Raw genomic sequence first — 26,834 nt, 5'->3', positions numbered from 1 at the left:
GGGGGATCTCTGGAGTGGAGACAGACTGGATAGCATCTTACAGAGAGGTCTGAAAGCAGCAGAGCCTGAGGACCGCAGGGACAACTTGGAAAGACAATGAAGAGGTATGTGACAGGACCTGAGGGCCTGTGTGTGACACTGTCTAGGGCTGTGTGAATATCAGAAAGGGAGATCCCTCCCTAACAGCCTACATGTTAAATCGGATGAGATTGCTCCAGAATACTTTTCCTAAAACAAGACTTGTTTCATGCAAGCATTAACTTACTTAGTTCCAGAAAACCTTGGATTAAGACTATTGATAAATAAGAAATATATGTGATGTTGATGTTTACATTTGTTTGACAAGTGAATTGGCCACTCACTGTGTCTAGATATCTGCATTTTGAGACAGTGTCACCGAGAGTTCATGACCACACAAATCAAAACCATGGTGTGCACACCATTAAATTTTGAGATTTGTTTGTTTATTGGGACGACCCCAAAAAAAATTGGGATAAATGCAATATATACTGTGAATTAATTTTTAATACTTTTGTAAAATAATTTTTACCTTTTTATTTGGTTATTGTAACCAGTTAAATTTTACTGCATTTTATGTTGTAAACATCATTTTAATAAAAACGGAATCCGCCATATCAATTGAGGTTGTTTTGATTGTTTTAATCCCCTGGCGTACCTTTCACTATACCCCTATTTGTACACAAATAATTGATAACTTTATTTTTACACTGAAATTAAAGTTGATCTATGTCTATAACTTGCCTTGTCCCAACTATCATCATCATCACCATTTATTTATATAGCCCCACTGATTCCGCAGCGCTGTACAGAGAACTCATTCACATCAGTCCCTGCCCCATTGGAGCTTACAGTCTAAATTCCTTAACATACACACACAGACAGACAGAGAGAGACTAGGGTCAATTTTGATAGCAGCCAATTAACCTACTAGTATGTTTTTTGGAGTGTGGGAGGAATCCAGAACACCCGGCGGAAACCCACGCAAACACGGGGAGAACATACAAACTCCACACAGATAAGGCCATTGTCGGGAATTGAACTCATGACCCCAGCGCTGTGAGGCAGAAGTGCTAGCCACGTAGCCACCGTGCTATAAATCTGTTCCTTTCATTTTAATGTTACCTCTCCCCTCTAATGTAACTTGGTTTTGTCAAGGTGCAAAGTTACTTATTTTCTTTGCTTTGCTCCTAACTCAAAATCAGGTCCTAAATGTGCAAAATAATCCAACTGTCCAACCTCATTGGAAGTTTTAACCACTTCTCTACGATCCTAACCCTTTTACAAAATACGTCTATCAACTCATATAGTATAGAAAATGTATTTATTCTTCATAAACTAATTATTTTTGTAATTCAGGAAAAAGACAGGGGACACAAACTAAAATGTAAGAACATATATTATTGTTGCTATCAGTAAGCTTATAATACAGACTAGATAAACATTCATTATTTTTTTTAACAAATTTTCATATCAAGATAGTAGAGTTCTGCAAGGCAGTGTTGAATCTAAATCAGATTGTTCACCTGTAAGTGTCAGTTTATCAGTTTATGAGCTCATCAGCTGGAGAGAATAAAAGACACTGCAAGTTCTGCGTGTACAATTAGTTCTGATTTATTAGTTACAAGTCCATATCTATATAGCACAAAATCACGTATTACAGAAAATTATGCCCCAAAAGGTTTTAACCACTCATGCTTCCTTTACACAGATCTTGCTACATTCTCATATTATCACACAGGAATTCTACCCAGGGGGGGTTGGTGTATCTCTCGTCTGCTATATCCAAGGTTATGGGCATAGTTTCTTGCAAACAATGAATAACTCCTACAAACTAGCAGTATCTAAGCCGCTTGTTACAGCTGACCACGATCGAGATTGTTTTCTAAGACGCTGACTCGTTCCTTACTATCCGATACACACCATTTGGAAGTGAGCCGCTTGCTACAGCTGATGAGGATCGGGATTGCTTTCTGACACGCTGACTCACCTCCTACTATCCGGTAGGAGTATAACAACCGTCTACATCAGGATTTTAGATTGGAATTGTTTAGGATGTTTTGCTTTTATGTTTTTTAATAAATTATTTGGAGGTAATACACTAGATGTGATTTCTATTTCCCTATGTATTGATTGACAACGGATCATTGGGGAACGATTATATGGACGAACTAAATACCATCAGAATGGACGTCCTTTTTTGTATGTAAGTCTATTGTTGATAGCATTATTTAGTGTATGTTTGTCTAGATCATATTATCACTTATGGGTGTTACCTTTAATCGCTGCTACATACTATAGCGTTTTTTTCCGGGTGTTGATTACCGGTGATTAATCATGTACTGATTCAGTATTTTTTCTGTTTTTTACATATTTAAACGACATCCGATTTAAACATTTGGAGGAATTACTGAATATCTTTTCAGATTCCATTTATAAGAGAAAGGAAGGAAACAGAAACATTTTTTGATGGACTTTAATTCCTTTTCTGCAAGCTGTTGAGAACTGTGTATTTGTTTGTTTGATGCGCCTTTTGTACTTTGATTTAATTATTTGTATGTTTAATGCAGTGGCATTATATTGTGTATCTAGGCTGACATTAAGCAGGGAGCGCTATAATTGGGAACCTTTGGTTTTATAAGTATAAGAGAATAAAATGGCTATAAGGCAACAAGATGGCGTCAGCTTAGAAAAATCACATTTCTCAGCAGCATCCCAATGCAAATTTGATTGCCTACTGAATGGTGTTAATATAACTACTAAAATCAAGCAACACCACATCCACAGCATGAAAATATGTTGTCCACATTTATAAACCAGATTTGAACAAAAGATTCTAGATTAAAATTGACGTCTGTTTAAATACTGCCATGGGAATATTAGCATAAACGGGTTCCATAGATGAACATATAGCTAAACCACACTAAAAAAAAATGGCTGCATATGTCTGAAATAATTATTTGCCAAGACGGTTTTCCCAAAAGATACGGTTTCCAAAAATAACTGCTTTATACCAATATAAAGACATTCTGCAGTGTATTTCATTGTCCAGATTAAATCAACCAAATTGTACATTTCTTTCATCATATAAACAGCTGGACAGAACAAGTTACCTACATTTATAGTATACTTTATTAGTATTATTGTCCGTATTTAAATGCGTTATTTAATTTATTTATTTTAATAGCCTGGTACTGCTATTGAAGTACCAGAGGGCTATTTTATTTGTTTATTAATGTCTTATACTTGAATTATTATGGTACTTTTGTTTACAATACTGTCCTGTACCATACAGGACAAAGTATATTACTGATTAGTAGGAGGGACATCGTAGGAGTTTTGCCTTGGCAACCACTGCTGATCATTGAAGACTTCCACTCACCACTGAACACCGCTCCTCTGCTGTGAACTGCTGAAGTTAGTTTTCTATGAACTTTAATGACATTATTAAAAAAAACAAAGCTGTGATTACAGAGAATAGGCCATTCACCAGATCCCCCAAGGATACAAACAGATGTGACTTCTTCACACTGCACTCTTCTCTTCTGCTACTGCTCAAACTGTTTACAGTAAAGAGGCATTGACACCCATTCAGATTGCTTAAACCAAGCAGAGAAATAAAAGCAGAGCGTAATTGGACCATTACAACCATTGGTAGCCCCAGCGGATCCAGATAACTGCATAGCCAGATAGACAGAATTATATTTTTTATATTGAACTCAAAGTACAGTTTTAGTTCTGTACACTTGATGCTGATCACTGCTGAACACTTGGTAACCACTGTTTAGTAAACTGCGCCAGCAATCAGCAGCAAGTATCTATAGTAGTTATTACTATTGCGTAGTAAGGGAACATTTGAGTTTGTTATTACACAACGACAGCTTGTTTTATATTTACAAATACATGAAAAGCAAATGTTTTCACCTATTGCAGATAATGTTTATGTGCACATTAAACGTGCATAGGCTACCTTTAGTAAATAGAACATTTAACTACTTAATCTATATTGCAGCTAGACATGTAAAGTGGACAAACCTGTTGTATGAAAAACAATATATGAAAATTGTCAGCCTTTTTAGAGAATGTGCAGTCGTCACAAAGCTCCCTGGGGATTGTTCAGTCCCAGCCATGGTTACTGTAGCTAGTAAATGGTGGCAGAAAGCATTGTTATACAAATATTGTAAATTGGCCCCAGCTAATGGCATTGTTAACAGCAACCTGTAGAATCACAATGATTGTTAAACACAGACGTCAACAGCTGTAAAAAAAAAAAAAAAAGGGCGACGACAGTGCCATTAGCATTACCCAGAATGCAAAGTTTAAGATAACATTCTTAAATAAGTTTTCCACGTCCAGAGGACTTTAATGTATTGCCTAGTATGTGTCCTCTTCAAACAGTTACTAAATACTTTGGCTTATTTTTCAGCATTGCGGAAATATCTTCATATCACCAGCATTGTTTTGTTTTATTGTTTCCTACGGGAGTGCTGTGACTCATGTAATAGAATTCCCAGCAGTTTATTAACTGTCAGTCCTAAAAAAAAATAAAGTAGAAAAATGAACATCAAAAACAGACCTGATATAACAAATAATTTTGAGCGCATGCACAGTCCCCCACTTGGCCAATTAGCCCTCAGCACCTGTGTAATAGGGGCTCATTTACTTTTCTACCAACTTACCTATAGCTTTGACCATGTTTGTACTCTGCCTGCCCTGTTCTACTGCCAGCTTCTTGACTGCTGTTTCTGCTGTCAGGTGCCTGAGCCTTTATTCTCAGCCACCAAGTCTGATCCTCCTCTATTACCTTCCTGGACTGCTAAGGTTAATGTCCCCTTTGCTCTTTTTATCTTTCCCTCTAGAATGCTAGCTGTCATGGGCAGTGCCCTCTAACCTAGTATGTCTCATGTCTGTCCAATCTCTGTCATCCTTGTTTGTCCCTGTCGTGTCTAATGCTTATTTTTTTCTGTATGCTATGCAATTTGCTCTGAATATTGCATTTATGAATTTATTATTCTGCTTAACTGTACTCTGGTTCCTGTCATTATATATACTGTGGTCAAAGTGGAAATTTAGGAGTGCTGGTATGGAACTTCCACTTTGAAATGAACAGCCAGGGCCCCCTGAAGGTTTAGTGATTTTGATAGAGTGAAATTTGAGATGCATTTTAACATTATATAGTATAATATAAAACATATTACATGATGCAAGGCTATTCCACCTATGTCCCCCACCTCTTCTGTGTCAAATTACCTTTCCTCTGTGTCCTTCCACCTCTTCCTCATGCCTCCTTTCTGTACTTATGTTTTCTTTCACATCTCTATATCAGTAAAACTGACCAATATTTCTCACTTATATCTTCTATATTCCCCTTTATCTTTCCCTTATCTGTTTCCTTTCTCTTTTTCTATGTGCCCATATCTTTATCACAGGTATTCCTCTCTCACCCTCACTACCTGCTCTCTCCTGTGCCACACAATCTGCTTCTGTCGCTCCTACCTTACTCCTTGATCCTCTCTATCTATCCCTGTTCTTGCTGCTATTATTCCGTTCCACTAGTTAATTCACACTTTTGCCCCTCCATCATCACACTGTGTCCCTCCTCCATCACCCTGTGCCCTCCTTCATCACCCTGTGCCCAAACCTTCATCACACTTTATCCCTCCTTCATCACACTGTGTCCCTCCTCCATCACACTGTGCCCCTGCTTCATCACACTGCGCCCAAACCTTCATCGCACTGTGTCCAAACCTTCATCGCACTATGTCCCTCCTTCATCACACTGTGTCCCTCCTCCATCACACTGTGTCCCTCCATCATCACCCTGTGCCCAAACCTTCATCGCACTATGTCCCTCCTTCATCACCCTGTGCCCAAACCTTCATCACACTTTATCCCTCCATCATCACACTGTGTCCCTCCATCATCACACTGTGCCCCTCCTCCATCACACTGTGTCCCTCCTCCATCACACTGTGCCCCTGCTTCATCACACTGCGCCCAAACCTTCATCGCACTGTGTCCAAACCTTCATCGCACTATGTCCCTCCTTCATCACACTGTGTCCCTCCTCCATCACACTGTGTCCCTCCATCATCACCCTGTGCCCAAACCTTCATCGCACTATGTCCCTCCTTCATCACCCTGTGCCCAAACCTTCATCGCACTGTGTCCCTCCTTCATCACCCTGTGCCAAAACCTTCATCACACTTTATCCCTCCTTCATTACCCTGTGCCCAAACCTTCATCGCACTGTGTCCCTCCTTCATCACACTGTGTCCCTCCTTCATCACACTGTGTCCCTCCTCCATCATACTGTGTCCCTCCTCCATCACACTGTGCCCTCCTCCATCACCCTGTGCCCTCCTTCATCACCCTGTGCCCAAACCTTCATCACACTTTATCCCTCCTTCATCACACTGTGTCCCTCCTCCATCACACTGTGTCCCTCCTCCATCACACTGTGCCCCTGCTTCATCACACTGCGCCCAAACCTTCATCGCACTGGGTCCAAATCTTCATCGCACTATGTCCCTCCTTCATCACACTGTGTCCCTCCTCCATCACACTGTGTCCCTCCATCATCACCCTGTGCCCAAACCTTCATCGCACTATGTCCCTCTTTCATCACCCTGTGCCCAAACCTTCATCGCACTGTGTCCCTCCTTCATCACCCTGTGCCAAAACCTTCATCACACTTTATCCCTCCTTCATTACCCTGTGCCCAAACCTTCATCGCACTGTGTCCCTCCTTCATCACACTGTGTCCCTCCTTCATCACACTGTGCCCTCCTCCATCACCCTGTGCCCTCCTTCATCACCCTGTGCCCAAACCTTCATCACACTTTATCCCTCCATCATCACACTGTGTCCCTCCATCATCACACTGTGCCCCTCCTCCATCACACTGTGTCCCTCCTCCATCACACTGTGCCCCTGCTTCATCACACTGTGCCCAAACCTTGATCGCACTGTGTCCAAACCTTCATCTCACTATGTCCCTCCTTCATCACACTGTGTCCCTCCTTCATCACACTGTGTCCCTCCTCCATCACACTGTGTCCCTCCATCATCACCCTGTGCCCAAACCTTCATCGCACTATGTCCCTCTTTCATCACCCTGTGCCCAAACCTTCATCGCACTGTGTCCCTCCTTCATCACCCTGTGCCAAAACCTTCATCACACTTTATCCCTCCTTCATTACCCTGTGCCCAAACCTTCATCGCACTGTGTCCCTCCTTCATCACACTGTGTCCCTCCTTCATCACACTGTGCCCTCCTCCATCACCCTGTGCCCTCCTTCATCACCCTGTGCCCAAACCTTCATCACACTTTATCCCTCCATCATCACACTGTGTCCCTCCATCATCACACTGTGCCCCTCCTCCATCACACTGTGTCCCTCCTCCATCACACTGTGCCCCTGCTTCATCACACTGTGCCCAAACCTTGATCGCACTGTGTCCAAACCTTCATCTCACTATGTCCCTCCTTCATCATACTGTGTCCCTCCTCCATCACACTGTGCCCTCCTCCATCACCCTGTGCCCTCCTTCATCACCCTGTGCCCAAACCTTCATCACACTTTATCCCTCCTTCATCACACTGTGTCCCTCCTCCATCACACTGTGTCCCTCCTCCATCACACTGTGCCCCTGCTTCATCACACTGCGCCCAAACCTTCATCGCACTGTGTCCAAATCTTCATCGCACTATGTCCCTCCTTCATCACACTGTGTCCCTCCTCCATCACACTGTGTCCCTCCATCATCACCCTGTGCCCAAACCTTCATCGCACTATGTCCCTCTTTCATCACCCTGTGCCCAAACCTTCATCGCACTGTGTCCCTCCTTCATCACCCTGTGCCAAAACCTTCATCACACTTTATCCCTCCTTCATTACCCTGTGCCCAAACCTTCATCGCACTGTGTCCCTCCTTCATCACACTGTGTCCCTCCTTCATCACACTGTGCCCTCCTCCATCACCCTGTGCCCTCCTTCATCACCCTGTGCCCAAACCTTCATCACACTTTATCCCTCCATCATCACACTGTGTCCCTCCATCATCACACTGTGCCCCTCCTCCATCACACTGTGTCCCTCCTCCATCACACTGTGCCCCTGCTTCATCACACTGTGCCCAAACCTTGATCGCACTGTGTCCAAACCTTCATCTCACTATGTCCCTCCTTCATCACACTGTGTCCCTCCTTCATCACACTGTGTCCCTCCATCATCACCCTGTGCCCAAACCTTCATCGCACTATGTCCCTCCTTCATCACACTGTGCCCAAACCTTCATCACACTGTGTCCCTCCATCATCCCACTGCAGCCTCCTTCATCACCCTGTGCCCAAACCTTCATTGTACTGTATCCAAACCTTCATTGTACTGTATCCAAACCTTCATTGCACTGTGTCCCTCCTTTATCACACTGTGTCCCTCCTCCATCACACTGTGCCCTCCATCGTCACCCTGTGCCCAAACCTTCATCGCACTTTATCCCTCCTTCATCACACTGTGTCCCTCCATCATCACACTGCAGCCTCCTTCATCACACTGTGTCCCTCCATCATCCCACTGCAGCCTCCTTTATCACCCTGTGCCCAAACCTTCATTGTACTGTATCCAAACCTTCATTGCACTGTGTCCCTCCTTCATCACACTGTGTCCCTCCTCCATCACCCTGTGCCCTCCTTCATCACCCTGTGCCCAAACCTTCATTGTACTGTATCCAAACCTTCATTGCACTGTGTCCCTCCTCCATCACACTGTGACCCTCCTTCATCACACTGTGACCCTCCTTCATCACACTGTGACCCCTCCATCATTACTCTGTGTCCTCATTCATCATGCTGTCCTCCTCCATTCTATACTTACCTTTCTATGACCTACTTTCCTGTCTTCTTCTCTTTTTCTTCATCTTTTCTCCTTTGTTTGGGCTCCTCTATGCTCCATGATCTATTCTCACTGACTGTCGGGTGTGACGTCATCACGTCCCTACAGTCAGTTAGAATTTAGCAGGGATCCGCTGCCACCGGATACAGTACTGGTGGACAAGCAGGGAAGCAGGCTGATCGGAGCGCCTCTCAGGCATGACACTCTCCCGCCATGCCTATCCCACTTACTGCTGGCCCTGCTGGCCCTGACTGCTTGTAAAGACGTGGAGAGGAGAAGTGCTGGTATGTCATACTGCCTGACTTCCAGCACTGGTTTCCATATATGTCCTATTTGCATGATCATGTCATACAATATGAAATCTGTGGTGTTAAACAAATGATGATGATGATAATGATGCTTTACAGTGTTATATTTGTACATGTGATTTTTACACAGTGCCAGTGAGTGGAGGTCATTTATAGAAGCGCAGCTGATGTGCACTGCAAAATGCCTTATTCTAGCACCGCTGCACATGTATGGTTCGTCAACATACCCCCAACTCTCGGAGGATTCCTCTGCAACTTAGAAGTCAATCTAGTTGTGTTGGAAGATGGACAATACAGAAGAGGCTTCCTGTACAAAAAGTAAAACTTTAGTAGAACCTCTTTCCTTAAAGGAAATTCTTTTATCTGTCACCTAAGATACTGTTTGACTTAGCCTTATTTATATCTTTTAATAATACAATTCAATTCATTAATCATAAAAGTGAGGAAACATCGACACTGCCTTTATTGCATGTCACAATTTTTGGTGTTGTTTTCATAAGCTCCAGCAGTGGTAGTGATTAGCTTTTCTGCATCACAGCACTGGGGTCATGAGTTCGATTCCCGACCATGGCCTTATCTATGTGGAGCTTGTATGGTTTCCCTTTGCTTGCGTGGGTTTCCTCCCGTGGGTTTACTAGTAGGTTAACTACCTGCTGGCAAAATTACTGCAAGGCTGTCTGTGTGTGTTAGTGAATTTAGACTGTAAGCTCCAATGGGGCAGGGACTGATGTGAATGACAAATCTCTGTAAGTGCAACGGAATTGGTGGCGCTATATAAAAAAATAGTGATGATGATTTGCTCACAGTGCAGCTGGAGGCAAAAACGAGCCCCATTAAAACTATAGAGTAAAATTCTAAAACCATCCACTGGTTCAAAATTGAAATTCTTCTGTGGAGTATAAATAAGTATAAATAATATATTATGGCTCTGCAAGGGGAAAAATTATTTCTGCACAGATCTGCAATAGGAGACGCATACTCCTCTGTAGTTTACTAAGAATGCCTTCACTCCACCCAATTCAACCCATCTGTCTGTGCCAACGCTGCTGTCTTGCTTGTAAAACCTATATTCCTTTGCAGAAATTAGGGCACACAGTGGCGCCTGTAATCAGCCAATGTTAGGAAGCCTGTACTGGCACAGGCAGGCATAAGTGGCAGAAATGTGCAAGTCTGTATGGGTGCATATGTGTGCGCCCGCTTTAGTTTTATACAAGATATACAACTGGTGCGACACAAACTGATGTACATCCTAATCTATCTCAGCCCCAGTGTGTCCACAACTGCTTTTGCACTATGCAGCACTTTGTACTTACCTCCAGTGAAAGCTGTTAATTTCTGTTTCACCTTATTCTACTATATCATCAATAATGCTAAAGGTACACCTTGAGGCTGTAATTGTTTGATAACTTATCGATTGACATTTATGTACATTCTTCTGGAGAGAAACCAGTGAAGCTTCTAAAGAACCACTTGATGCACTGGCCAAATACTTTTTTTTATTGCTAAGGTAAGTTGGAGGAAAGGGAAAATTTTGACATTACAGAAGTTAATTTTGTTCTTCAATTAACGGATTTAGTTTATAATTTTTTGCTCTTTGCTTTTAGTTTGAATTTAACCTGGTTTTGTCCTTTTATAAATGTTATGTCCTCTCCTCGAATAGTATGCCTTAAATGTATGTACTAAAGTACTTATGTAATTTAGATAGAGCAGTTTTCTTGATTCTTACTTTCACTTTCTTGATGTTTAAGGAATTTTAGTGTGCACCTTTAATATTCTCTAATCAGGACAGCCCAGTTAAGCAACCATTGACTACTTGAAGATCTACTGGTATTTAATTTGCCTTTCAGCTTACAGGAGGACAGCAGTGAACTGTTCTTTTATATAAAGTTTAAATAATCAGAATATTTATGTTGCTAATAAGGAAATGATTTATTCAGAGATATTTCCATTTGCACCACTAGAATGCACTGCTGAGTTACTTAGTCTCTAGACTTGTTTCTATTAAGTCATTTGAAAGCAGTAAACTTTTTAATGATTTTGTCACTTCATTCTTGTAAGAAACACATTTCTTTAATAATAGTCTTTTACAGGATATATGTTTTTCCCCATCAGTCTAGTTTGATGAGGAACCCTGGATGATTCCATAGCCTTTCAGCACAGGGCTGGGTACCCCTAGGGGGAGTCTGCTTTTTCTTTTGTGAACCCCATATCCCTACGGAATCCAGCCCCATGCTGACCAGCCTGGGGTTGGTTGCATTATGGCAGTGGTACCTAAGCTGCAGGTTCCCTTTGCTACAGTACCACCAGCATTGGGGGGCAAAGCCTGGTGGAACTCCACGCTTTTTGTCCCCCCGATTTTGCTAGTACCAGCCACTATGGCAGGTCCGGTGGTTGTTTTGTCGGTGGCTCCCCGCGCTGGCACTGACATGGCTGTTTGAATGTCAACTTTGTGACTGTCAACTGTACTACCTGCCAGCAGTTACAATGTTGCCAATTTAACGTAGACACACTGAACCTTTCGACATTCTGACTGTTGACATTTTGGTGTCAACAGTCTGAGTGTCAACAGGTTCAGCGTCGACTGTTTAACTACATCGGCTCTCTAGGGCACTTGAGTATGAACTGTTAAATTAATTAATTGTTAAGTTCCTTAAATGCATCACAATAGGTGACCTAACTAAATGCATCACAATCGTGACATAAATATTTATATTAACATGAGTGCCGTCACTGATTCCCTAAAATGGGTGACAACAATGATGACATTGCAATAGGTAATGTCACTGATGACCTCAAAATAGGTGACACCACTAATGACAATACAAAAAATAGGTAAGATCGCTAAAAACAACACAATGGGCTAGATTTACTAAGCTGCGGGTTTGAAAAAGTGGGGATGTTGCCTATAGCAACCAATCAGATTCTAGCTTTCACCTATTTAGTGCTTTCTACAAAATGACAGCTAGAATCTAATTGGTTGCTATAGGCAACATCCCCACTTTTTCAAACCCGCAGCTTAGTAAATCTAGCCCAATGACTAACATCACTGATGCCATCACAATGGGCAACATCACAGGTGACATAACAATGGGTGAAATAATTTATTAAATCACTGTTTGTGAAATCATAGATGATATCACAATGTGTGAAATCAGAGACAAAATCAATATGGCCGAAATCAAATTAAGATAGAATGATTGACATCATAAGGGGTGACATTACAATGTGTGACATCACAATGGATTACATCACAATGAGTGATATATTTATAATATAATAATGGTTGACACTCACAACACAATGGCTGTCACCACAATGGCTGTATCACTGGTGACATGACAAGGGGTGACATCCAAATGTTTGACATCACAGATGGTGTAATAGTAGACATCAAAATGGGTAACATAAACTGACATCACTATGGGTGACAAAACTGGTGACATCACAATTATTGACATCACAAAAAGTGACATCACTGATGGCCTCACAGTTGTTAATATCACTGAGATCCTAATGGGATGACATTAAAAGGACCTCACAATGTGTGACATGATGATGTGTGGCCTCACTGATTACATCACAATAGGTGACATAATTAAGTTACTATTGGTAAAATAACTGATTACATCACAATGACCGAAATCACTGATGACATCACAATGGGTAACATCGCAGACAACCTCACAATAGGTGACATCATAATGAGTGACATCACTAGTGACCTCACAATAGCTGATGTCACTGACACTGATGACCCCAAAACAGGTGACACAAGTTATGACAACACAATAGGCGGCAACACTGATTACATCACTATGTTTGGCATCATAGATGACATCACAATAGACAGCATCACTGATAACATTACAGTAGGTGAGATCATTGTTGATATCACAATGAGCAACATCATGACGGCATCACTGATAACATCACAATGTGTATCATCACAATTGGTAACATCATTGGTAACATCTACTAGTAACATCACTGATGACAACACAATTGGTGACATTGCAGATTACATCATAATGAGTGACATCATAGAGGACATCAAAATGGGTGAAACAGATCACATCACAATGGTCCACATAACAATGAGTGATATAACTGGCATCACAATGGATGGCATTACGATGGGTGATACCACTGATGACTTCACAATGCTTGGCATCAGTGAAATCACAACGGGTAACATTACTGATTATATCACAATGGGTGACATCAAAATGCATGTCATCCCAATGGGCAACATCAATGATGACATTACAATAAGTGACATCACTGATGACCTCATAATGGGGTTACAAAAAGTTTGTTAAATAAAGTGGATATAAAACATCTACATACCGTTATTAAAATTTCAGGTCTTTGGGATGTAAAGTCTGAGACCTTTATTCATCTTTAATGTGACCTTAAAAACTACAAAATGTAAGTGAAAAACAAATAGACAATCTTTATGAAAAATAAGTGAAAATTAAAAAAACCTAAAACACCCTGGTTGCATAAGTGTGTACACCTCTAAATTGATACTTTATGGAAGCAACTTTTGCTTTTATCATAGCAGTGAATCTGTTTGAATAAGTTTCTATCAACTTCATACACCTGGACTTTGCCATTCTATCGCACTCTTCCTTGCAAAAAAGTTCATGGTCCATCAAAATGCGAGGGTATCGCCTGTGCAAGGCCCTCTTTGGGTTATTTTACAGGTCTTCAAAGGGATTAAGGTTTTGGGCTCTGACTGGGCCATTCCAAGACTTTGATCTTCCATTTCTGAAGTCATCCCTTGGTTAACGTGGACGTGTATTTTGACTGATGAGCTGTGTTGTGTTTTGCACCAAACATATCTTTTAGAATTACCGGCAAAACGTTCACCACTGGTCTCATGAGACAATAAGACATTTTTCCACATGGTTTGAAGTTATTTGCAAAATGTAGGCAGGTACAGTGTTCTCTCTTGTAAAAAATGGCTTCAATCTTGCCACCCTACCCCAAAGCCCAGACATGTGCAGAATACGGGAGCTTCCCTGACGGGTTGTCTCCTTGTCCTGTCAGATCTTTGGAGGGATGCCCAGTTTTCTAATCTAGAACCAGTGCTCTCATCTTATATAACAAACTATTATGTCAAACAATAATGAATGTTTTCAATTGCACTCCTAAAATACAGTTAGAAACTTACCTCCTCGTAACAACTAATCTTATTTCTTAGGCATGAGAGGTGCTTTATAATAGAACTATCTTCTACAATATATTTTAGAATCACATCCCTCAAAATACTCTCAAGTAAATTACACACAGACTTTCCTAGAGTTGATTTTATTCCATAAAGATTGATATCACATCTGCTTTCTGACAATCTTCTGGTGCTGGCCCTGTTTTGAGGAAGTCCATAAATATCCGAAATAGTGATCTATCAATAACTGAGGGTATTCCATTTAGCAGATGTGGGTGGATGCCATTTCCTGGTACCTTTTCCTCCTTTGTGAATACATACAAACTATATACTTAGTCCTTCTATTTGTCCTTCTATTTGTTTGTAGGATACGATGTTTTGGGATAAAACTTACAATCTTTTGCAAACTATTAAGCTTCAGTTTTTTCTAAATTTATTTCCATTTTAAACATTTTGCTACAATCCTTTTAATGATTAATTTACAGTCTCTTTAAGTTTAAATGCTATATTTTTTCCCTTATTACTTGCAATACTTTCTTATTATATGGTTGCCTAGAAGTTTGTTGCCATATATACATATGCTTGCAACAGTATTTATTTCCAAGCTTCAGTGCTTCCCTGAGCTGATCAAACTCTGCTCTTCATAATTTTTGTAACTCCCATACAAAACATTTTATTGAAACTCAAATGTTACCGTGTTATTTATCACTATTCACGAAATTATTCCTTACCTGTACATTATATGTTCTCTAAGATAGCACAAAGTCCAGGAACACTGACCCTCTAGTCCAGTGGTTCCCAAACTTTTGCAGTTCGCAGCACCCTTAGAGTCTCCATAAATTTTTCAAGGCACCCCTCCAAAATAATTACCGAGCAGTCCTGTTTTATAAGTAGTCAGAAAAACGTAATAAGTATTTAGGTCAGGACAGAAATACTTATTTAGTTGTATGCAAAAATAATACACATAAATCCAAGGGAAAAGAATATTTTTATATATTTTTTTCAACTATATTTCTGTCAAAGAATAATTTACAGCTAACACACACTGTGCCCTCTGCATCCACACACTCTGTGCCCTCTGCATCCACACACTCTGCCCTCTGCATCCACACACAATATGCCCCCTGCATTCACACACACACTGTACCCCCTGCATCCACACATACTGTGCCCCCTGCATCCACACACTCTGTGCCCCCTGCATCCACACACTCTGTGCCCCCTGCTTCCACACACTCTCTGCCCCCTGCATTCACACACTTTGTGCCCACTGCATCCACACACTCTGTGCCCCTGCATCCACACACTCTGTGCCCCTGCATCCACACACTCTGTGCCCCTGCATCCACACATCTGTGCCCCCTCTGCATCCACTCTCTGCCCCCTCAGCATCCGCGCTCAGCATCCGCGCTCCGCCCCCTCGCTCTGCCCTCTCTGCATTTTCGCTCTGCCCCCTCTGCATCCGCGCTGTGCCCCCTCTGCATCCGCGCTCAGCCCCCTCTGCATCCACGCTGTGCCCCCTCTGCATCCGCGCTGTGCCCCCTCTGCATCCGCGCTGTGCCCCCTCTGCATCCGCGCTGTGCCCCCTCTGTATCCTGCCGTGGACATGAAGAAGAAAAAAAAAAAGAAAAACTTACCAATCCTCTGGCACCCGGGACCCAGCATCCTCTCTCCTGCCGCTTCTCACTGAATATTTTGGGCATAATGACGTCACGCCCGGCATTCAGTGAGAAGCGAGGAGGGAGGAGGATGCTGGGTCCCGGGCACCGCCGGATTGGTAAGTTTTATGTTTTTTTTCTTCTTCCTGTCCAGGGCACCCCTGTGACAGCACCGCGGCACCCTTGGGAGCCGCAGCACACAGTTTGGGAACCTAGGCTCTAGTCAATTGTTCTACAACTTGGGAAAGGCAGTTGTACAATTTGTCTTCCTTTTCCAGAAACATTGTAACAATTTATATGTGGATAGTTAAACTCACACATATACTTTGCGGTCATTTCAATTTGTAATAATAATTGAATTTCAGTATAATTGTTTACACTAGTTGGCTTATAATAACCGCCAGTCTCTACTTTACTCTATGGATATGTACCCATAAGGACTCAATTTTCACAGGTATTATATCCTCTTGCTTCATTATCTTGTCTATTCTTCCTAAACAAGCTATATTCTTCCAAATTCAAAGCCTAGTCATGAGTTTCATCCAGTTAAATCTTGGTTATAACCATTACATCATAATTCCCTTGCAATATCATTTATTATAGTTCACCTATTTTGTTGGGAATACCCCTAGTATTCGTTTCCATTCATTATATATTATACTGCCACTTTGAATTGTAGATACTCCTCATTGCCTGTTATAACTACTCTCCCAAGTTCTCCCAAATTTCCCTTCACAATGCCCTGCTACCTGTCTACCCCTCAGTCCCCCCAGTAGATGACTGGTTTGGTAAAAGTGATAACCCAGAGTCTGTAAAGTGAAGATATTTGGTTAACTTTATTGGTTATTATAATTGATAAACAACCACACTATTAATTAGTAAAATGTACAAACATTAAAAAGTGCACTATTACATTTGTAACAAGTACAGTGTTAGAAATAGATACTAATTTTGTAAGGAATTGGTGTGCTCAGATAATGACACACATTTCCTAAGTGCATTCCTATTCTTCAACCATAATGGTAGTGCATCACTCCCTAGTAGTATACCTACTATTCAACTCAAACATGTTTCACATGGATTGCAGGAAAATAAAAAAGTAACAAAAAATGTAGTGAATGAAACCTATAGTTTTGTGAAAATTAGTATAGTTAATAACTAGCATTACCGTAGTGACTGTTATAACATCTAAGCCATAGTGCGAATTTAAACTGATTAATATCACATACTGTAAAACAGTGAATTGAATTGCTACAAAATACAGTGCCTCGTTATATACTAAAATGCTTGTTAATGAATAGAGCTATTGTACTGATGAAACATTGTTATTTTCTCAGTGATTAAATGATCAGTATGTGAACGACCAAAAAATAAAAAATACCAGCCCTTCACTTGCGTGGTAATCAGTTACGTGTGCATATTTTTAATACGGGCAGTGTAGAATATTAAAATGTACTGTACAAAACATTTGTAAACAACAAAGCTATTAAAACACACATACAATGTTCTTGTTTCTTTTTTTGTTTTTTTTACTACGATTGTGACGTCTGTCTGAGACAATTAGTAGAAGTGTAGAAATTATGGAAGCCTTTATAACAGCAAAGAATTTAATCCTTTGACGGTTTCAAAACCACAATAAGATTTTCTGTGGCTACCCATTAATGTTTCATTAACATCTCATGTAATTAAATTAAACATGTCCCATACGGCTCAGCCATTGCTTATGATAAAATTGGGAAAGAATCCTTCAGACATCTCCATGGCTTGAAATTTTTTTGATATTATCCAGTCATTTCTAACTTCCAAGCTGTATTTTTTCTTTTCAATTCTACACATCTTCATATTGCTTTGACGGTTATAAGCTTTGGATAAAAGCCAGCCAATGTGTATTAGACAGAGTTGTTAACTTTCCTGTTTTGGCGCTTGATTTTGTTCATCTGTAGTTTTCTCACTAGGATTTGCTTGTTCATTTTCATCACCCTCTGTAATTGGACAGAAAGAATAAGTTAGTCATTAATTTTAGGACTACACATTTCATATGGTGGAGGGTTGCACTGAAATTGTTAGTATGATAGGGCCACATATTGACACACACTCACAAACCACAGGCAGAACAACACTAACCTGCAGATGGTACATTGTGCAAACATGCATTATATATAAGGAACAATGCATTACCCTCTTTGTCTCTCAAGTCCACTGCCTAGAAGTCATCACTGATTCCTCCCTCTCCTTTACTCCCAATGTTCAATCCCTTTCCCAATCCTGCCACTTCCACCTCCAGAACATCTCCAAGCTCTGGCCTTGTAGAGTAGATATTCTATTTCCTATTAACTACTGGGGGTAAATGTATTAAGTAGCAGTTTCTGTAAGTCACCGGATATTGGCGACTTTGCACAGGAAATTTAAAATGGCAATTGCTTTTAAGACAAGTTTTGCCTTGAAAGCCATTACCGCTTTTAATTTCCCCTGCAAAGTCGCTGAAATCCAACGACTTGCAGAAACTGCTACTTAATACATTTACCCCCTAGAATGAGTCGTGGTACTCGGCATAATAACTTTAACTCATATATTTATTTTCATTTTGAGTGGCATTACCTTTTAAAGAAGACTTGTCAAATGTATGATAGCCAGTAATAAACAAAAGATGGCCTATTTAAACCTTACTAAAACATTAGCCATATACAACATATTAGCCCTGGAGACTATCATGCTAAACATCTCATCTAATGCTGTCTCATGCTCTACACCAGAGAGAAGCGTTGTGGAGGTGCAGCGTGCTGGTGGAAGAGGGACACAGAGCTGCTCACTAGTGAGCTTGCTGAGTGTGCCGCCTATCTGTCCCTCTCCCACTAAAACCAGATAGGAAGGGGCTTTATTTTCAGTATGTTTTCAATGGCGTGTAATTAAGAAAAAAAGGACATGTAACAGGCCCTTATAAACCATGTGAGAGAACATGCCAAAACTGGATAAAAGTTAATTAGTAAGAGAAATGTAGTAAAAACAAATAATCAAATACACAAATTTATAAAGACCCCTAGATTGTTGCTGTTATGTAAATCAACTGGTCCATTTCATTGTAGTCCCCCTATATAAACACATTGTAGTCTTCTTTTCTAGTTTGTTTGTTACTGCAAACATTCTTAATAAAGGACTGGGTGCGGCCAATAAGAAATAAGTGAGCAGTTTCCATCTGTAACATTTTGTCAGTCTTCATAACATCATTCACACATTATCAAACTGTAGCAGCTGCTTCACCTCTCCTGTGACTTCCTCTTCACCACTGCCTGCTCCTCCCAAGCTGAATATGATATTTACCAGATCCATGATTAACAGACATCCAGCATTACGTGATTAATTTGTGTTTCCTGATATAAGTGCTTTGATCCCAATTAGCTTGTACAACACCTGTTTGTATACTTTAACCCATGCCTTTCCCAAAGGTTTACCTTGCTGCAGTTTGTTGCTAGTACTTCACATATGCTATAGAGAACATGTTAGTACCCAAGTTGTGTATGGAAAATGTGCTTGATTAAAAGGGCTGTGGCATTACTGCATTAAATAGGTTGGTTGCGTTAGTACAATGAGACACTAGAGAGACTTCTATACCGTGGGGTGTTCCGGGCAGAAGAAGGTGACGTGATTGTACGTGAGTGGAATACTGTGTGCTGTTTGGTTAACTTCCTCATGATCTGACTTATTCTCGAAATGCCCCATTGTATTAGAGTCAATGTGGTCTCTTCTGGCTGATTGCATGAAATAATACAATTAGCAATCAATTGTTTGGCCTCCATCATCATTTGGTGTAATTGGGATTCTATTTGGTGTACAACTATATAAAGTGCAATTATCCAATAGCACATGGACAAGTATACTTTACACTGTTTATGTTGTGTGCTGCAGAAAGGAAAGTGGTTTTAAATCGGAGAAAGAAAAGTGAGTACCAGGAATCTCAACAAGTGACTTATCAGCAGGTGGTTTTATGATCTAATAACAAGACAATAGTGGTAATAGTTGTTGTAAGCTACAAAGACATTTAAAAACCAAAATGAAAAAAATGCTAAATATGCTGAACGTGTGAATCCTCAGAGATAGGAGCAAAAGTGGCTGAAGGTTGCAAGCTTGCACCTGGACAAATCATGTTGCAATACAAGAAAAATACTGGCTTCTTTCTCATGCAGCATACAAATAAGGAACAGCTTACATTGCAATATAGCTTAGCTTAGACTAGCCCCCCTCCCTACTCTACATCTCTCTCTCACAAATCCCCCTGCAGTGCAACATGGTTTTGCCAAAGTGCAAAGTTGTACCTTCTAGCTAGATTTACTCATCACTGTAAATGAGGCCCGTAGAGTATAAGTGAGAACTATTTTGATTACTTCATTAGTTTTGTGCAAGGACGACTGCAAACCAGGTGACCTTGAACTGTCTTTACTTTTCTCAAGACTCTGATGTGTGCACGGAAACAGCACTTACAAAGTAATCACATTTTAAATTGGATGGGCTTAATAAAACAGGAATTATTGATATTTGGAATGTAATGGAATTAAGGGAGAAAAAGGTTCACAATCAAATATCCATTTATGGAACTGTATCTTCCTAGCAGATAAAGTAATATAGCTCTAACCTGACCCACTTGGTGCAGTATGGAGCTGGGAGAAGATGCCTATCTGCCCCTCTTATGATGGAGTTGTGTATGTGCTAGGAAATAGCAAAACAAAACAGTCAACAGCTTAATGATGGGTTTTCTAATCTGAGATCACCACGTGGCAGTGTAGATGTGGGTAGGGAAGTCCTAGCCACCCCTCCCTGGTGAACTGGGCAACGGAACACTGAAAGGACCTCTAGCTTAGCCTTGTTGGCTCTGTACCAGTTATACCTGACGCAGTGTGGAATAACGTACTGTACAATATATTGTAACCAAAGAACTCCAAAAACAGCTAATACACTGCACACCTTGGGCACTCCTAATAGTTTGAGACCCACACTGCCAGGTTTTTTTCAATATTTTTTTCTCATTTGGATTTTTTTTAATAGTGAATTGGATTATTCTGGATCAAGAGAGAATCAAGCACTTCAATCAACATTTTGGTGGATTACATCTATAGAAGACTGAGAACAAGGCTACACTTAGGCAGGCGGTGAGTACTAGAGCATTTAATAAAGACTCTAGAATATTTACAAGAAAAGTACTTACTAAATCCGTACTTTATCTGTGGACTGCCACAAGAATGCCCCCATCCAACTCTCCTCTGGTAACAGGACAGTGGGTTAGACCTCAAGGTACGAGGTTTGGACAAAATCACTTTCCAGTCCTGCTCCCGAAGCAGGAGGAGTGGACAGCACCCCAGCACTAAGCTTGGGACAGAACACCGTTGCACCCTCCCACACTATTTATGATATAGTACACAGGTGACATGGATATATGTAAAAACCCCTTTAGAATGTATCCCTATATTGTGTTAGTAGTGATTTAATCACTTCTGTTTAGAAAGTAGTATTGTTAATGGATTCATTCTGATAGTTGCCATGGGTGCAATCTTTTGAGCCATCATAGTCTACACGAGAACAAGGGTGAGTTACAGCGGCTCACTGTCACACATTCTATACTTGTATCCAAGTATTTGCCCCCATTTTGGTCTATTTTTAATGTGACAATGTCAACCTACTGCATTTTATTGCTTGTTTAAATTTTTTATGCTTTTAATAGGGTTTTTTAAAACTTACCATAAAAACAACTCAAAACAAAACATGAAGCACATTTTATATGTGTGCACAATACTTAATAATGCAGAAGAATCTCAGAGAAAATACAGCTGTGTAAAAAAGCCCAATACAGTTACCTGACTTGCTGATGTCAAGCTCTGATAACTTTAGAGCCAGTTCACTGGTGTTCCCGCTAGTAGAGGAGACAAGTATATCATGCAACGCATTCCTTCTGCCCGTCCTCCCAGAAGCTATGAAATCTGCATATGTAGATTCCACATCAGTCATTGCTACCAAGTATCCACATAGCAGTGCCTAAATGGAAACACATCATATTATAGGACAGATGAGACAAATTTTAGAGCACAAAAAAAATATGTGACCATGACAAATAAAACTGATCTATCCCTTACCCCTTATATAACCAAGGGGAATATTCTGCTTTTAGCTTTCTGTACCCTACTAAATTTGCATTCACATTTTTTATTGTTTTTTTTCTGGTACCAAGGTGAAATGCATATTTTATTTGCATTTTACAGGTAAAACAGGCAAAACTTTAAAATATACAATTATATTTGACACTTTCCATAGTTACTTTTATCCAGTTAGTGCAATTGCAGAAAGTTAGCCTACAAATGAATCAGACAGTTCTCTTGAATATAGGAATACCAAATATGTGTATTTTATATAAGATATGATAGTTATTTGGCTTTGAAACTTTTAGTAATTTCAATTTTCCTTACTTTTTCTACTTTTTAAAATGTATTTATGTCAGGGCCGGTGCTAGGGTCCATGGCGCCCTTGGCATTTTGAAAAAATCGGCGCCCCCCCTCTTTCCTTACCTTATCACACCACCGCCGCCTCTCTGCTCCGTCTCCTACACTCACTGACACTAGTGAGTGGTGGGGAGGAGATGGAGCAGAGAGGCGGCGGTGGTGAGCAATAGCCTCTCCCCCCTCCCCCGTGCATCTGAATGCTGTGCGGCGGCCGTGACAGGTATGGTCAGCGGTCGCCGCACAGTTTTAAAGTAATTTACATTCTTGTGGCGCCCTCCAGAGCCCGGCGCCCTAGGCAAGTGCCTAACCTTGCCTAATGGGAGCGCCGGGCCTGATTTATGTATTTATAACATTTTCACCCAGCAGCTAGCCTTATACTGCATATCCTCTAATGCCAGCATTGGTAGATAATTTGCAACCTGGACTTGTCAGACCTGATATGAGACAGCTCTCATGTGTAGCTCCCCAGGCAACACTTAGCAAAAAACCCTGATGTCATCTTTGTGATGTTACTGGATTTCCCTTACCTAACGCAATTGTATTTTAGTTCTTTCCTTTTCAATGATGTGGGTGGCAAGGAACCAAAGATAAATGATCCCAGCCATGTCACCGTGAACTGACCGTTGTCCTGCATGCTATCTGTTTCCTCAATTTGATGTAAGATGACATGCTTACAAAGCTTGCAAGAGGATTGAATATATTGAGCTTATCTATGACTAATAAGGGAAATGAGAGGCAGTGCATGGGTACCTAAAGACTCACAAATATAAGTGATGGGTTTGCAGTATTCTAAGTAACGGGTGCTCTATACAGAGTGGTGGGTTTAAATAAAAAGACAAATACCAGTAATGTGACAATATTGGAGGCATGCTCTTCTTTGCTACTGTTAATACTCTTTGCTTTATTTATTTATATAGCAACACCAGATTGTGCAGCCATGCAGACAAGGTATATTCGTTCACAGCTACTTGAGCTTTTTGCCCATCTTTACATTACTGTGCTAATGAATGATTTAGATGCGAAATTGAATGACCGAGTTTTCTACAAAATGCAAATTAACCACAAAAATAAACGTAGCAATAATAATAATAATAAAACATTTGTAGCATTAATCACATTTATATTAGGCATAAATTTGTATATTCTTTTATTGGACATATTACTAACTGTAGTAGATAGTAGGTGTCTCCTTAATAGAGGAGCGCAGTGTCATACCGGCACATTTTCAGCTGTGATCCTGTCAGTAAAAATCACAGCCGAAGATCAGTGCAAATATGTTCCCATACAGTATATATCCACTGAATGTCAAGGGAAGAGGCCACACCAGTGATTTTTTTTTTTGTAGTTCAAAGGATAAAATGTGGCTTGAAAATTCAGCAATATTGAAATAAATTGTATGGGACAATTACCTGGCACACAGAGGGCCTGATTCATTAAGGGATGTAAACAGTTATTTTGTGCATACAATCCGCAAAACTACTCTGCACGTGACCAGAACTGGCTTATAAGCCACTGAACGCAGCAACGTTCAACTCATCTTCGAGCACAAAGGACATGATTTCAGGGAGGGAACATAGCGGGAGTCAATGTACAATAAAGGCAGCAGCATCTCAAAAGTATTTGTTTCATCATCATCATTTATTTATATAGCGCCACTGATTCCGCAGCGCTGTACAGAGAACTCATTCACATCAGTCCCTGCCCCATTGGAGCTTACAGTCTAAATTCCCTAACACACACACACCCAGACACATACACAGAGAGAGAGACTAGGGTCAATTTTGATAGCAACCAATTAACCTACTAGTATGTTTTTGGAGTGTGGGAGGAAACCGGAGCACCAGGAGGAAACCCACGCAAACACGGGAAGAACATACAAACTCCACAGAGATAAGGCCATGGTCGGGAATTGAACTCATGACCCCAGTGCTGTGAGACAGAAGTGCTAACCACTTAGCCACAGTGCTGCCCATTTCTCAGCCGTATCTCTTGCTCCGGCTACAGGTCTAGTCTAACTGCTGGATACTAGTGATGACGGATGTGTATGCATGCAACAACATGGGTTTGCAACCAGGAGCAACTGTAAAAATGTATTTTATGTACAGTAGACATTAATTACATCATACAAATGTATTTCATTGGGGGGGGGGGACACGACAACTTTTTTACAGTTTAATATTTTGTTATTTAGGATAATGAATCTTATTAACATATGACATTAATTGAATAGTTTGTTTAATCTTCTATGCGTTCTTTGTGATTTTGCATCCCACATATGTATTGGACATAATCCTGCAGTGTCCTGTCTAGCTATAAAGCATTCAGAATACTGCTTTTCTACAGGTGAAAATACCAGCAAAAAAAAAAATCTTTTAGACATTGCTCATGACAATGAACTTTGAGATTTACCTCTATGGTAAACTGCAGTGTGACACTCGCCCAAGTGCTTTCAGAACCTCAATAAATATTTTTTTTTAACATTGTTGCTCTTTGGATAACAAATAAGAACTATACTGATATATGTTAGTTCTAAGTAAACTCTATTCATTACATTATGGGGCATATTCAATTCTCGGCGGAAACGCTGAAAATCTCGCGGTCTGCGCACGATTACCAATATTACGGTAATCGTGCGCGGGAAAAACCGTTAATACGGTAATTTTCTCGCTGGATTTCAGCTCACAGCTCCCTGAGCCGCGAGCTGAAATCCAGCTAACTATTACCGTATTAATGGTAATAGTTTTTCCGCGGCACGGAAAAAAAACAATCGAATATGCCCCTATATGTAAACAGTACTGTACATTCCCCATGTTCCAAAGTTCCATAGTACCAATAGTGCTGCTTATCTTCTGAATACAATGGGCAGTAGTTCTGAAAACTGGTGCAAAAAGGTGGTTCTGATAACAGCAACCAATCATATTCTTCTAGTGCAGTTTAGAACATGAAAGCAAACGCCTTATTGGTTTAGACAACAGCACATTTGCATACATTTTTATACCTGTCCGCCAGTGTTTCTTGAGTATACAGGCTAAAGTTCTGATAATCTGTGTTTTCCGCCAGCTCTTCATGGCATACTTTAGCTGTGCGTTCTACTAGTTAAAATGAAAGCTCTCTCATGAACTGGTACCTACACTTTGTTTTCATGTCTCCATTTATATTTATCTACCTTTTTCATCACTGCTGCATCACCTTCTAAATCAATTATAATGATAATGATAACATGTTTGCTTTACAACAGTCTGATGTGAATGTTTGAATGTCCCAGCCTATATATCTTTTAGCTTCCAATTTTGAAATAGTATCTTTTTTTATTTAAATAGGCCCCACCTGCTTTCGTCACTTATTTTGACACTGTTCCATAATGGAGAACATACCAGTCGGTCAAAGAAAAGTAAGCAGCAGTAGACGAGGATCACTTGCCAATCGTTTACTTAGAACTACACTATAACCGCCTGGTAATATCTGAAAATGTTCTCTCTACATATGACTAGAAAATCAGGTTAAGATAATTCAAAGTACATTAACCTTCAGTATATCATCAAAGCAGACTACACAAAGCGAGATTTTATTTGGTCAATATGGTCATTTTTTTTTTACCAAACTCCTTGATCATTTTACCATGTGCAGGCTCCAAAATGACTTTTATACTGTAATTCAATCCAATGAAATCGGATTTGATCGGCTACATTGAAATTGTTAAACAGAGATCCTCCTCTACTCCACCTGAGAGTAACAACATGGCATAAGTGTGCATCCAGCCATAAGAACCTATGTCTATCCCACTTTGGATTGGGTAAAAAAAAAGTTGTTTTATTAGAAAAGAGCAAAGAAGCTAGTGGTTTATAATGGATTTATTGTTATATTTCAATCTCACACTGATATATGAATTTCTTTCCTTGATTTGTCACTGACAATATAATGAATAAGACATAAGTGTATATATTGTCTTCAGATTTTGGCTACTGTGAAATGAAAAGCTGGCAGCAGATCGTTGTTTACATACTGTGGTAGTGAATCTTTATTATTAGCATGTTTACCAGAAAATTAAATACAATAAAGCAAAAACATTGAGCTGATTCAAACCACCACCTGCCAGGAAGCTATCTGGAAACTGATAGACCCAGTAATATTTGGAGATATATGGAATCCTTCTCTGACAAGAACATGAAATGTAAAACTTCAAGGCTTCAAAAGGGGAGGGAATTCAGTGCCATAGAGGTCAGCATCTGATTGGTTGTGAGTGGTTTATAACCAATCATATGACACTATCTTTAGCACTGACCATGCTTTCAAACTTCTCC

At 40.3% G+C, this 26,834-nt stretch overlaps 1 protein-coding gene and 1 long non-coding RNA gene across 4 annotated transcripts in view; one reads left to right on the top strand and one right to left on the bottom strand.

Annotated features, from left to right (window-relative positions):
* Positions 1-26,587, top strand: LOC142159095 (uncharacterized). The gene is made up of 4 exons (XR_012692905.1): positions 1-104; positions 21,089-21,192; positions 23,451-23,481; positions 25,854-26,587. It is a non-coding gene; the product is annotated as an uncharacterized LOC142159095 (long non-coding RNA).
* Positions 16,869-26,834, bottom strand: part of PKIA (cAMP-dependent protein kinase inhibitor alpha) — a 32,370-nt gene continuing 22,404 nt past the window's right edge. For all 3 annotated transcript variants that reach the window (XM_075213686.1, XM_075213687.1, XM_075213688.1), the window contains exons 2-3: positions 21,895-22,072; positions 16,869-18,033 (exon numbers count right to left, since the gene is read on the bottom strand). In XM_075213686.1, the coding sequence (XP_075069787.1) occupies positions 17,954-18,033; positions 21,895-22,045 (231 nt within the window). In that variant the 5' untranslated portion in view covers positions 22,046-22,072 and the 3' untranslated portion in view covers positions 16,869-17,953. The remainder of the gene's footprint in view (positions 18,034-21,894; positions 22,073-26,834) is intronic.

Source organism: Mixophyes fleayi, chromosome 5, assembly GCF_038048845.1.
Source record: "Mixophyes fleayi isolate aMixFle1 chromosome 5, aMixFle1.hap1, whole genome shotgun sequence".
NCBI classification, from domain to species: Eukaryota; Metazoa; Chordata; class Amphibia; order Anura; family Limnodynastidae; genus Mixophyes; species Mixophyes fleayi.
Note: the sequence above shows the minus strand (reverse complement) of the source record. Positions and strands in the feature narration are given on the sequence as shown.